General features: G+C 39.6%; 1 protein-coding gene across 1 annotated transcript in view; it reads right to left on the reverse strand.

The window, feature by feature from the left end:
• igsf21a (immunoglobin superfamily, member 21a) overlaps positions 1-14,953 on the reverse strand; it is a 159,786-nt gene that overhangs the window by 6,437 nt on the left and 138,396 nt on the right. The window contains exons 6-8 of the mRNA XM_035661267.1: positions 12,012-12,492; positions 6,488-6,573; positions 1,568-1,760 (exon numbers count right to left, since the gene is read on the reverse strand). Coding sequence (XP_035517160.1) covers positions 1,568-1,760; positions 6,488-6,573; positions 12,012-12,492 — 760 coding nt within the window. The remainder of the gene's footprint in view (positions 1-1,567; positions 1,761-6,487; positions 6,574-12,011; positions 12,493-14,953) is intronic.

Below are 14,953 nucleotides of genomic sequence, written 5' to 3' on the forward strand. Positions count from 1 at the left end.
ACATTTGTGACATACTTTAAACCCTGTTCAGAGGAGTGGTTCAGGTGGAGGTTTTTAAAAAAAAAATAGATACAATATTCTTTGTTTCAAACTCGATGAAGTATGAAAATGGCGTTGACCTGATTTACGTTAATAGGGCACTTCAGGGCTGGAGTGCATGCGTGTGAGTGTTACACATTTCTGCATTTTCAAAAAATATTCCTCCTGTTTCTCTTACGTGACTTGAATTCTGTAGAGTACAAGTGTCAAAAGCTCTAACACTGTAACACTGATGGCTACATCTATCTTTGGGATAGTAATGTCTTCTGGGCTTTCAAACACAGGTCTCTGTTACGTAAATGCTTTGTAATGGCTATTCAAACATGACAGAGCCATTACGGATAGAGCTGAAATACTTGCACGATATTTTGCACCTGGTATGCAAGAAGGATTAGTAGCACACATCAAGGAATTAGTGATCTCAGTTATCTTAGGGGCTGCATCAATGATGTATCTTGTAGTTGAAGCCTTAATTAATGACCATTATGAGTGTGTGGAAAGGTCAGCCCTGCTTCTCACTAACGGAGACCCCCTAATATACCTATTATCATAATTTATTAGGTAGAATAAAGAAAGCTGCTCTGCTACATATAAATTCTGCATATTTAGCAATGTGTGTCGTAGCCTTTTTACATAAATGGGAAATCTTTCAAATCAAACTGAAACCATGTGCAATTGCGACTTTTTTGCGGAAAAGGGACTTCTGTGATTGCCATCACATTTACGTATAGTGCAGGTCAGAGAAAGGCTGAAGAGGTCAACACTCATTTAGCTACAGCAGTACTTATTGATTAAACCTCCCTTCATTGAAAGAGCTTTCTGAGGAATGGTAGATCCTAGTTCTTACATGAGTGTCCAGAGTAAACAGATTCAGAGGAGCGCGACACACAGATATAATAGAGCCAGTAACCAATCCAGCTCCCACATCAACATTAGTAAATGAACTACTTCCAGCTTCCAAGGAACACGTTACCTTGGTTTGGCCATTGAACAAAGTGCTTATCTAACACAGTCAACAACAAAGGTCTTTTGATTTCATCATGGGCCTTTGATGTCACCGTTGGCTGTTGGGGTTTGAGTGAGAGCAGTATAAAACATGTCACTGACAGAATATTGACTAAATCCCTTGCTAGAGAATAGCTATCCTCACTAAGTGCAGCCTTAAAAAGAATGTGTTGTTGAGCCAATTAGGGATACAATCTCTTATTAATCACACACTTAGCTGCATTAATGATTCATACCTAAAAGCGGCCACATGAATCTCCAAAGTATTTTTCAAAGATACTGTAGATATATGAAATGAATTTTGTAGAATTATGTAATTTCCTGTGACATTTAACTGTGTAATTGTATAAGTGTTCCAGATAATTCGTGTGGAGCCAAGTTGTATGGTAACAAAAAAAAATGTTTCATATTCATCGTCTTCTAAATAATTAATCAAACTTAAATGTGATTTCAGTTTAACTGCAAGTGTAAGTAGCCACTCCAGAACAGGGCCAGAGCGTGTTGCTGAGCAGAGCGTACATACCAAAGACTATGAGGCGAGTGTGCGTATCTGTGGAGCCCAGAGGATTCTGGGCCGTGCAGCGATACATGGAGCCGTTGAGCTCGGCTGGCACTCTCTCCAGAATCAGCTCCTTCCCTTCTCGCTCGGTGCTACCATCCAGCAGGCGGCCCCCCACTCGTGTCCAGGTGAAGAGGGGCTCAGGGAACACTTCATTCTATTGACACCCAGCACCAATATGGAATGGAGAGGGAAAAAAAGGAAGAGAAAGGAGAGGAAAAAAGAGATAAAGGGAAAGAGCAGAAGGAGGGGGTGGTGCAGGGAAACTCTGTGAGTCTCAGCCAAGAGATTAAGAGCAAAGGATACATGAATAATACAAGCTTCAATTTTTCCTCTAATGCAATGGCAAGTTAACAACATGCATTAATAATCAACACTTCACTTTACAACTATTTTTTCTCTTCACACTTTTGAGCCCTCCAGAGAATATCCCCCAATTCCAATTTAAAAATACAACCCGCCTTGTGTTGATTAGCTATTGGATCATATATCAGCGATTGAAGGGATGACCGACGATGGATTGCCAATATTAAGTCAGTTTTAAATAACTTACTATCAGAACAATGTTGTTACAAATGTTACAAAAATAATCTCTACAATCTGCGCCCTACTGTGCATTTAGAGATGTTTCTGGGAGAGCACCATGTCCACCCGCTGAGCCCTGTTAATCAGCACAAGCGACGAGTGAATTTTAAATCCTTAATTACAATCCAGTTTGCCATCTCTTTTCCATAGAACTGACACCCTGTTATCCAAATGCCTGCTCACCAAAACATTACCCTGCACTCTCTAAGAGTAGTTCACGTTATGACGTCAGCAACACAGGGGTTTCATTCTACACTGATCAAGAGTTGACCATTGACTATTTCTAGTTGTTTTGAAAAAGAAGAAGAATATTATTCCAGGTCTTTCTGCAAAACTGATTTCTAGATTTTCTTTTAAGAATTGCTGAAAGGGCACTCGCAACCCTGGCTGATCATCCCAACAAGGGACCTTGATATGAACTATCTGTGGTTAACACAGACTGAAAGTGCACATGAATACGTACAAACACTATTTTGATGTCTTCCAAAGATAATTGAACGGTTTCATTGTTTTGAAATTGTAAACATCTAGCTGTTAAAGAAATAGATTCTCTCAAAATAACCACAGCCACTTCAACTAAAATCATTAGTTACTTGGCTACATCAGTATACATGCAGTATTTTGCTGTGTTATTATAAGTCACTATTATGGCCCGGAGTGGAGTATGAATTGTAGGACTTCCTTTATGCTGTGGATTACATCTATTTTTGTAATAACTTAATTACTTGAGTCAGGAGAAAAACCGGTCTCAGGGTGTGTTCTGAATCAAGCTTGGACTAGAATTTATTGTGGTTGTTTGAGCACAATGCTATTGAACACATTCAATCAAGTTTGAATATTGCTCCGTGCTATCTAAGAGGGAATCTGTGTCATTAAATACTAGCTAAGAGAAGCCTCCTGTCATTCTTTGCTGTATATATAATCTTAAAAACATTTTTATGAATACGTGTTGAGTTTGATTTATAATAAATTAATAGAAACAACTGATACTGTTTACCATGCTTTGTGCCTTCCCTAATTTAGAATTTGGCAAAGACATTTAACATGTTTACACACATCTACCTGCACATTCTGTTAAAAATGAGTGAGCACCTTTTCAAACGTTTAATGTCTCAAATTAAATGCCATTATCTCTGAGAAAAGCAGATACCCACTGTTGGTTAATGCCTAGTAGCTGATATCTTATCAGCAAAAACAAGTATCAAAAAGAAGAATAATTTAATGGAAACTATTACAGATGATTTAGTTCAAACAGTGTTGATTAAAATTGTGACATTCACAGTTACTGCTCTGAAAATCTTAATTGTTGTAACATCTTGTTGATGTGATAGCAATAATTGAGTATTTTTTTGATTTTACAGTCGAATCATTCAATTGTCTTGTGTCATTTTCTGTCCTTATGCATCTATCCTGGAGTGTGACTGTCACTCCATGCAGTGTAACAGGGGACATTTGTTATTATCTGAGAGAAAACTCCTGTCATTCAAAAAGCAACAATGCCAACCTGGCTGGTACCACTTTAGTAATATATATAATCTGAACTATTTTAAAAGTCTAGTAGAAGTTGCTGTTAAATGTAAAAAAAAATAAATCTTTTTTTTCTGCTCTTTTTTTTTAAATTTTAAAATCCATTTTATTCCCCTGACTTCTGGGAAGCCCTTCATTTTAATACAGTGAGAAGCTTAAACTAGCGAGGACATCATAAGTTTGAGCTTTTATATTTTTTCTTTTACAAAAAATGAATTAAAAAATCACATTTAAGAAGACTGGTTTAGTAGCCTGTTAAATAGCTGTCATGTAGTCTGGAAGCCTGCCTGGGGCTGCAAGTCATTCACACTAAGGAGGAGTGTGAAAATACGGCCTGTGTTAGTGCGCCATTAAAATCCCCACTCCATCCTTTAGTGGCGGTGCTGAGTATGAACTTTAACACTGACACACCTGCAGTTCCCCTCTTAGATAAAATAGGAATGAATCTAACAGAGGGTTTTAGGCATGATCTTAGCATGATTTAAAGCATGACCAACAGCGAACCTCCAAAATATCCCCCCGTGTAACACCACCACTGTTAGATAGGTACGCAGGTGCACACACATGCAGTATATAGGCACACATAATACATTTTACCTTCCATCTATATGATACAATGGAATACATTGAAAGGGACAGACAAAGGTTTCTAGCACACTAAGCCATATATCAAAGGAAAGCACACGTTATTGGGATATCAAAGGTCCTTGACTAAGATAGAAGGATACAGTTTGTTCCTAAATGAATGTATGATTCAATCAAGAAATTAGAGGTCTGACTGCAGTGATATTTACAGAGATCAAAAATATGACCCATTTTTTGTGACAAGCACAGTGAATGGAGTAGGTGTAAAATCAAGGTTGTCCATGTGAAATAACTAAGTATATTGGAAAAGTTTACTTACTTACTCAGTTTGGTTCATTATGGTTCACTTTGCTCAAGTACAGCTTGATTGCAAAGGTGCATGAACTCAGAAAGAGATTCAAAGAACTGTGCCAGACAGAGCCTAAATTTTCTTTTTTTTTTTACAAGTTTGTGTAATAGCTGAATATGAAAATCACTTCAGACGTTAGTTTACCCTTCCTCTGTGGTTTTTCAAGCCCAAGCGATGCTTAATATCAGATGTCAACACCCCTCTCCATTGACTCAAAAAGGGCACATTTTGGAATCCTTCCCTGAAGCAAGCAGTGTTGGTGCAATTGGTTGGCATGCACCCAAGATCATGATATTATTCTCACATGCCCAAACAAACCAAACACTTCAGAGTTCAGATAAACTGCTCAAAACATGTTTGGTGTAAAAGCTTGAAGTGACCTACTGTAATAAAATCCTCAACTTACTGGTTTGTAATTCTTATGACAAAGCTGGTGTCAATTGTTTAACCTTTAAAAATAAATGTTTATGAAAGAGTTCTCCTGTGTATGTGTTTAAGTCATGACAGAGGTTGAACGAGTTAATAAATCGAGACTGCCACTTGGGGAAAGGTCACATTAAGGTAAAAAACACAACAACAACAACACAAAAAAACTCCACTAAAAGGGTTTAAGTGAGACCTTCCTGTCACAGAACCCCATGAGTCTGTAGAGTACAAATTAAAATGGTCTGTGCACTGAGCTGCTGAAACCATCACTGTCCTATTTAATCTCATACATAAAGCAATGGAAGATGAACAAAAAGACTACACTGTAGGATGATCATCCATAATAAATTCCTTAAACAATAAACCTGAGGGGAAACTGGCATCTTATTTTATCAAAAAGGCAGGGGGCAAAATTATCAGTCTTGACACACAATCTTATCTACTTGTGAAACCCTAAAGCCTAGGTCCAGTGAAGGATAAGGGAAATTTGCTTTCTGATCAGTCTGCATGCGCTGATGCCCATGCTGCCGAAGGGCTCGACTGGCTGTGTGCCACAGTCAAGCCTGTTTATAATAACCAATCTTAACACTGTTCAAAGAAAAACTTTAAAAGATTCCCAAGGTCATTGGACAATTCTGTGCAGTCAATAGCTTGGTGCACTAAACCAAAAACAATACAAAACATTAATTTACATGGAAATGTCTAAGAAGAGTGAAATAAAGTCAAACAACAAATCTGACTTATGATTTCTATAGATTCCTGAAGCAGTGTTCGAGAAGTAACAAAGGCGATTCGTGCTGTGGGCCATTAATAGGTTCTGTATCAGGATTAGCCCTATCCCCTTCACCTGACTGCCACCAGCTGCCTGGCTTCAACATGTCATTCCTGTCAAAGAGATCAGGCCCATGCAAGGGCCATTCACACTAGGGACATGGTATTTTTTGGCAGGGGATGAAATTGACACAGAGACAATCTATTTGCTGTTACCTTCAGCCTCTTTGCTATTACGGAGCAGGAAGTCTCAAAGCAGCAAAAACTACACAAGCAAGCATAGCATGACTACTGCCTTAGACTGATAGACATGGACATCAGATAGACTTCAGTCATTCATAAAGAAATGAACCAATTTTTTTTATTTTTGTTTAGAGTTTTATTACTTAAGGTCTTACTGACAGTCTGAAAATTTGCTACGTTTTGTATTTTACATCCTCTATACTTAAATCAAAATGTTAGAATGCAAATCAGAATTTTTGGCAAGATTTTGTATCCGTACTTGAAAAGATGTCTATGCCCAACAGAGCGGCCACTCCAGACAAAGACAGGGTTAACTACACATATGCACAAGTCCTCTTCTATTCCAGAGTGAACTTGGCTTTTTTTTCACCCCATGCACTTACCCCAGGCGATCCTACCTGGAATCCTTGCACAGTGATGCGCACAGTGTCCCCTACCTTTGCCCTAGTAGGGGACATCAAGAGTTTAGGACCCTTTGGAGCAGCTGGAAAGAGAAAAAAAAAGGAAAAGAGGCAAAGGTCATTGTACTGAGCATGGAGAGCAAATCCTGTTGGATACCTGTTTTGTCATAGAGGGAGAGAGACAAATACAATTTCCTGTCAATTAAGGTCATGGGGCGAGAAGCGAGGGACCTGTAGGTTCTTTCATCCAAAGGACTGTGCTGGATTTATTCCCCCTTGGAGAGAAAAGGAACTAAATTGGGTAGATACTCATTACTAGAGGAGAATGGGAGTGTACCGGGTGGAGTGTGGAGGCAGTGAGATAAGAGACACTCAGAGAGCTAATTCCCTTGTCTTGGTGTGGACAGCAGCCCCCAGATGGCTTTCATTTGGACCCTCTAAAACAATGGGGCACAAGCAGGAGAGGTAGCAGACAGGTTCTAATATTCTGAGATTGTGAGGGGCTGGTGATTGTCCTGTGTATGTAGTGTTGAGATAAAATGAGTGATTTGCATAATGTTATAAAAAGGTAAGTCATTTCATTATGGCTAAACTGCAAAGTGTACTGCATTAGGCCCATATAAGCAGGTTCTGCACGATTTGAGATGATTAACAATTCCCGTAAAGATAACTGTTTCACACGCTGTGCAATTCCATATGTTAGACAAATGGACTGAGCAGCACATGCAATGAGACTCAAGCTAAGGGCACCCTATCAATAATGCCGGTACAAGTCCACCCCTGGAGTTCTTCAATTAATTTGGTTTGAACTCTCAGTATAAATCACACTGGGTGCTTGTTTTCATTGATGAGTTAAACTAAAGGATAAATAAATAAACAGACAAATGACCTCAGTATTTAGCTATTAATCTGGCAACAAACTGTCTGCTGTGGCTAATGAAGCACAGCTTTTTTCTTGGGCAGCCATTGACAACAATCCTACAGCAAACGAATAGACTGGGAGTTACACTGTCATATGTGTAAATAGGATTGAGCATGTGACATTGTTCATGTACTGTATATCACATCTAGGGATCTTTTTTTAAAACAGAAGCATGGGAATTTGAATTGCACAAAATGGCTAGAGATAATTCATGTAACACAAAGGGCTGAAAGAGGAAATATTCATTAAGATTTCAGCACCACTTGTTATTCTGCATAAACTGATTCATTTGTCCAGGAAATCAGTGCACAGCAGTTCAAACTGGACTGAAGAAGAAATATTGTAATCAGTATATTTTCTTTTAGATTTAAGGAAAACATCCACGTATTTATATTGGCAACCCAACCAGAGACATCATGTGAGCAGTTTGACATGGCTAAGTGTTCCATCTCATGCCGAAGATTGATTGCATTTCACAGGCTAGTTTTGGCATGGCAGTGTGAAGCACTATCTTTCCACTGCCCACACACTAACGGAAGGGTATTTTTAAATACTGGTGTCATGGCGTCACATAGAGCTTGCAAGGCATATGGCCGGGGAAGATGATGGCTGATTTCTGGGATTTGCTCCAACAGTGACAGTTGGCTTCCTACGTCACCACCTTTGATTAGGGCAACAGGCTGTGTGATGGACATAACACATCTCTCTGAGGGTGAGGGCCTCACAAGGGAAATGAGCCACGGTCCCATGAGACTGTCACCTAAGACCCAACTTCTTCAGGAAGGAACTGTTTTCACCTCAGAAGGGGTCAGAGAATAAACATGCCCTACAGAAAAACAACTGCGCACCCTGCATCAGGTGTGCTTTAATACCTAGCCAAGACATCAACAGGTCTGCCCAGCTGCACAACAGACTTAAGCAGTTGAAGGGAACCTGTCATATTTACTGGGTGACTGGTTTCATTGAAAAAGAGAAGCTGGAGAGGCATGCAACCGAATACAGAAAGTCTGACTGACTGCTGGATCGTCTATCGTGTTGAATCCAGCACTGTGTAATGTCTTTCACGGTTAGACTAGGTGACCCAAAGCAGGGAGATAAGACAGATTGATGAATGTGGAACTGATCTGCAGGTGAATACAGATCAAAACAACATACTAGGAACACATAAGAAATCTAGATCTGCATGGTCAATCAGACAGACACACACAAACAGACATTTACATACAAATAACGATACAGATATATGCATACACACACAATCCCCCAAAATACACACACAGATACACACTTGCACGCACACACACAGATCACAGACGCCTTCCTGAAACTGAGCATCTGCTCTTTGATTATTACGGTCTGGCAAAGCAATGACTGGAAGACGTGAGAAAGCCTGGATCTCCTCTCATTCCTGTACAGTGTATAAAATGTGAATTCCACCACTTGTCTGATGATGTTGAATAATAAACACTTTGGCTCATCTAGATCCAAAACAAAGAACTTATTTTAATTATTTAGATGCACTACGGTCATGAATACAATCCAGGAGAATAGAACAGACCAGCCTCATGATCTCATAGAGGTGTAGTCATTTTTTTGGATTCCCAGGGCCTGGTGCCAGCTTGTGGTCCATTTGCATGGTGAGCACGCTGACACTCATGAATATTCATAAAGTGTAATGCAACATTGGTCGATTGTCAGACTGTCGCTCCGTCTCATGTGGCAATATTAAATCTTGGAAAGATTTATTACTTATGGGCAACTGCAACGACCTTCTTTTCATTTCCTGACCAAACACACCTGAGAGAACCAAGAGACGGTGTGCATATACAGTAAGACAGATCCTGAGTGCAATTATCCAGTTATAGCTGCATAATATAAATGAATAGGATATGCGAGTGATAGGAAACCTTAGGTGAGCTGTTTTACACAGTCACATTCAATTAGAGATTAAAAAAAGCTAAAATATAAAAAATAGAGTTCTGTTTTTTCTATGCTATGAGCCAAATCAGATGTCTATTGTAATAACCTCTGACCTGAATCACAACCGTATTAGTGTTTTTTATACTATTCTATTCCAAGATGGATCAAGCCCCCAGTAGGTCTACTGTGAATGCTTTGAATTTCAAGTGCGCTCCAATTAGACTCAACAAACGCAGATTTTCTGTTCTCTTTTCTTTAGGTGGTGGGAAAAAAAAAACGTCTGGTGATGCTCCTTCCATCTCTTTAAAAGAACAAAGGTAGTGATAAATTATTGACTTCAAACATAGCAGAGAGAAAGGCTTGTCAAAATATTAGCGCCTTTGACATTTAGCAAGAGTTTCACAGGGCCCATTCCCCTCAGGGTGTGTCATGTGTTTTCTCATCAACATGTGAAAGAGGCAAAGAGCTGTTAGAATCTTTACTGCAATACTTTGTCTGGAGAAGACAGCTCATGCCATTATAGCTTCAACTGATGCTGCTGTCTCTGTCTTGCATGTGATTTACTATATTTCTATCCACTTGGGATGCATCGGTGACAGTTATTACACTTTAAAAGACAATTTTCTGGTATGAGATATTCCCATTTGAAAAAAGTGACAATACCAATTGCGGCAAAATAAGGGCCAAAGGGCTTTTTTAGACACTGGATCCCCTCATCTGCTTAAATACAATTAAATGTTTTACAGGATAACGCAGGTAATATTTTAGATCTTCTTCATTTCAACAAATTCCACAAAGAGACCCAAAAATCAATCAATCAATCAATCAATCCTACTAAAACTATGTGAAACTGTTAAGGACACATCAAAGAGCCACACTGTCCTGCTTCCCTTAATACTCACTAGAGCATCAAATGTCTATTAATACGCAGCTGAAAAGCCCCTAACAAATGAACTATTTATCTTGTTGGAGTAATGTTTGCTAAAAACTACAGTAATAAAAAAATTATTAGTCTTTTCTGAAATGAAACTATATTTGTGTAAAAAGTGTTTTAAAGATGTTCTGTCTTCAATAGAACAAAAAGGCTTGTGGCTGAATGTCATAGACAAGGTACGGTTTTGACACATCTCAAAGGTTTATCCCGATGCAATACATTTCCTATAAAATAATGCCAGCCTAGTCCATTGGCTGTTTCAGCTGTTAAATAGTACAACAGAAAGGAGTGTCACTCCCTAGCTAATTGAGACCCTGTAGATTCACCCTATTTACCCAGATATGTATATGCATTCTGGTATGAAACCTTTTTGGCACATTGAAAGTGTAGAACTGAAATTAACACAAAATGTAATACTTAGCAACAATTTGTGAGTGCACCATCAAAGTAAATCTGGACTAATGGTTCCCTCAGCCTGCTGCAACAAGATTATCTGCCATTGTCCGAGTTTAGATTGTCAGTGTCATGCTGTCCAATTCCTTTTTTTTCAATTTGCAAAACCTCAGTCTGCTGTTTGGGAAATATTGATAAAATGTAATGTGTTTTGAAGTCTTTACAGATCTTTCTTGATGACAATGGACCACAGATAAGGCAGGACAAAGCTGTGGTATGCCTTGTTTAAATTCCTATTTGTCATTTCTTAAACCTATTAAAGACTTCTATATGACTTCTATATGATAATACATCGACTCTGAGTGACCACAGATGCTCACCCACATAATGAGAGGGATACTTTTAATTAGATAAAAGGTGGGGGTGAGATAAAACAGACACAATGTGGTAGGCAAACATACCAGTCACAATCTCCTCATTCTGAGTGTCTTTCTGCCTTCAACCATTGCTAGCATCTCATAGAAGATAATGTCTCTGTTTATCATGTCAGCATTGCGTGGCTTGTTTCCAGGAGGACCATGCCAACGTATTGCCTTTGAAGTGTTAATTGGAAGCGCTGGAAGCCATCTTTGTTTTTAGATTAAAAAAAAACGAGTGTGTATTTCTCTATTTGGATCATACACCATTAAAACGTAATGCTAACTTTTCCCTTAAAGTATAACTTCTGCTTTCAGAATTCAGCATCTGCATCACTAGGTCTTCTGCTTTGATAGTTTGCAGATGAACAAACAAACACATTTTAGAGGGCCATCCTTCTGTTTAAAAGTGGGCGACTGAAGAGCTTAAGGGAGGTGCTCACCGAAGTTTGAAGAAGGGCAGCATCTCTAAGATTGTCTTTTCAATGTTATAACGTTGGTCAGTGTGTCTAAATTCTCATTTGACTTCTCTAATTCAGGTTGACTTTTTCAATAACGGTACTGAGTTAACTCAATCTAGCAACAGACAGCTCGATGAATTGCCCTGTCAGTCACTTGGAGTTTTGCATTCGCCGCTAAACTCGCAATCTGCTCAGCTGTAACACAATTAAGCGGCATCAAATGAAAATCAGTGTTGTTCTGAGTACATTTGCAAAGAAGACATAAGGGGGCCCAGTCGGTTTCCAAGTACGGCAAGGGGATACAAGGTGACAGCAGGAGATTAAAAGGGAGAAGAAATGAAAAAAGGGTGTGTGTGCGTCTAGGTGGAGTGTTTTGGATGGAGTGGGAGGAGAAATAGAGGACAGATGCGAAAAAAGGTGTTCGAGGAATGAGAACAGCATGCAAAAACAATGAGTTAGTCAGCATCCTACTCACCCAGAGTGACCTCTGTCTGCATGGGCATGGACAGTGCCGGATGCTTGACTTCGCAGCTGAACAGGGCATCGTTATCCAGTTGAGGGTTGAGGGTCCAGGTGAGTCGGGCCTGCACCACCACAGAGCCGTCGCTTTGGGGTAGGTGAGTGTGGCTGAAGTAGTAGAGAGGGTCTGTGCTGTGCACCCAGCGGGGGAATTCCCGACTCACCACTGTCTCTGGGATGACCTCTGTAGCAGGGCTGGGCTCGTGGGCTTGCTGGCCCTGAGTGTGGACACGCTGGGGGCTCTCTGTGTACAGACGTGCTGACCGCCCTTCGGGGTCCAGAAGAGAGAGGGAACGTTGCAGCTTAGTGTCATCGAGGTCCCTGCTGATGAGCGGCCTGGCTCCTCTCACCCCCGCTGCCCCGCCTCCCTGCTCGTTGGTGGAGGCTTGAGTGTACGAGATCACCTCTATCAGCTCACCATCACGCTTGAAGTACACCTTAGACAGAACAAGGAGCATTGAAATATAGTGAGAAGCAGGAGGAGAAAAAACAAGACAGGATAAGAAACAAGATATATTTTACTGCACTTTTACTGAACTCTAATAGAAAAAAACAAACAATGCACAACATTATCATAATAAAGTTTAAACGGCAAACATGTTACCAAACAGTTTCCTCTTTACACATCCAGCAGACATTAATTTGAGGTCCGGTTTTTGGTCACCTGCTGAATGTAATATTCACTCTTTTTTTAAATTCTGTTTTAATGAAATATCTCTCTTCGGGAGCTAAATGTTGCTTCATGTTCACCAGCCTGTCACTAACTTTGTCTGTCCGCCTTTTGGATGCATGCATGCAGTAGGTTTAATAGAAGTTTTCCAGCTGAAAACAGATGCCTGCTGCGGCTGAAAATGAGGTTGATGGATGCAGTGAGAATGAGCCAAAACAGGAACGTTGTGGACTGTAAAACCCAAACAATGAACTTAAACAACACACTAAAATGCTCGTTAGAGCTGTGGGGAACTGCAGAGTCGGGTTACAATTCTGTGTGAGTTTTCTCCCTAGAAGCGACATCTTTCACATTACACATTTTTTCAGTTGCAAATATAAAAGTATTGATTAGTGCAGCTGTAAAAATCATCTGCTGTGTCAGTCCTGTAGTAGCATGCGCTGCCACCGAGAGGGAGTTCTCTCACCCTTTCACGAGTCTATTAATATCTCTGGGTGCCTAATCTCTTGACAGGGAATTTATGCTCCCATTTCAGCCTATAACCTCCAGATATTAGCATTGAAATAAGGTTGTAGTCACTGCCTGTGGTGTTGCTCTTTTGGAAACAGATTTGCTTTCTGTTTTTGTTAAAAGAAAATTTAATCCGCAGCTCTTTTAGGGACCTATGGACATTGGAATTCAATTTTCCAAAGATCAAAGTGTCATTATTTTAAACACTGCATTTTACTGTATTATTAGAGGTTTTTGTGAGGAGATGGTTGAAGCATGCTTTGATACGGTGCCACCTCTAGGGCTGATGCCCTGAGTGGGTAAACAGCAATAATGAGTGTCAACAAATAAGGATAAGGCCAAGCTCCTGAGAAATAACAAATAGCATTTTCACATTCACAAAAGGGATAGAATCTATAATCCCTGGACCACAATGCAGCTTTACAATATGCTCCTTTCTTTGAATCATGTTTCACCTTTAAAGTGACAATACATACACTTCCTCAGCACTACTACAATAGTTTATTTCAGATTACGATACAACAACTATACAACTGCTAACTTTAGTATTCAGTACTAAGGGACGCTTCACAGTTACAAATGAAGAGTTTCATTGTAAATTGACAAAGAATGGCTCCTGATGTGTAAGCCATCCGAGATTCATTCAATTTAACCTTTAAGTTTTTAGTAACTTTATTTCAAAACACTGAAAAATGGGGGCTGTCTGTGTGGGACACCTTGTTCGCACAGACAGATGCAAATCCATTATATTACAAGCTGTGGTGTGCTGCCGGGTTGTATCATAGTATTTATAGCCAACGCTAAAAACTTTGTAATGCTTGCCATCAGAGAGAGCAGGCTGGTCCACTTCCACATGGGACTAGGTGACCTTGCTCAAAGGCAGTCAGCAGTACTGGTTGTCAGTACCATGAATAAAGATAAATAAAACTGTATCATCCTCCTACTAACTGCTGTTCCTACCATGGCGCCTGGAATTGCTATTGGCCATCTACCTGGCACTAACACTTTAAAGACCAGAGGTGTGTTCAAAAAGTGTTTTAAAAAAGTTCGGTATTTTTGGTGTGACTGTAGAAGGTTGTTTGCACGGCAGTCATATTTGGCTTCAATAATTTTCATTAAATTGTAATTACACATTTCATTAGAGGCTCCAGTCTATCACGTCTGGTTAATAAATTGTCCTTGTTGGAGAAATTCAGTGCAATCTGTTGTTAAAAGATGATATGACTACAAGACATTACTACAAGTAAACCATTTTAATTTTATGCACCATACGAGACATTGTTCTAAAAATTGAAAAGCTCCTCCAAAGGGTAAGAGAAGCTAGGGTTCACTGCACACACAGATGCAAAGATACATTATTAGACTCCATTACGCACAATACATTATGTCCTGTCCATAAAAACAACGAACAACAATTCTTTACATATGGCACTTTTTTCTACGACATCTACTTGTCAACTTTTGGTAATAAACAGTCCTTAAAGCAATATTATGTCACTATTACTACTTAAAAAAATAGCTTCAAACTCATTCTGCATTATGCTATATTGACTTGTAATAGGGTATATGATGCCTCTACCATTCCCCCTACACGTGTTCTTGTACCATTTAACTTTGGTGTCTGGATCGAGACTAGTGCGTAATGCTTTATAACTCCCAATGTTTTTTGTTAAGGGACCCCTTCTCTATCATTGAGTAAACTGACGACCCTTGACTAA

This window comes from Morone saxatilis, unplaced genomic scaffold (genome assembly GCF_004916995.1).
Source record: "Morone saxatilis isolate NCDOM2014 unplaced genomic scaffold, NCSU_SB_2.0 Contig18, whole genome shotgun sequence".
NCBI classification, from domain to species: domain Eukaryota; kingdom Metazoa; phylum Chordata; class Actinopteri; family Moronidae; genus Morone; species Morone saxatilis.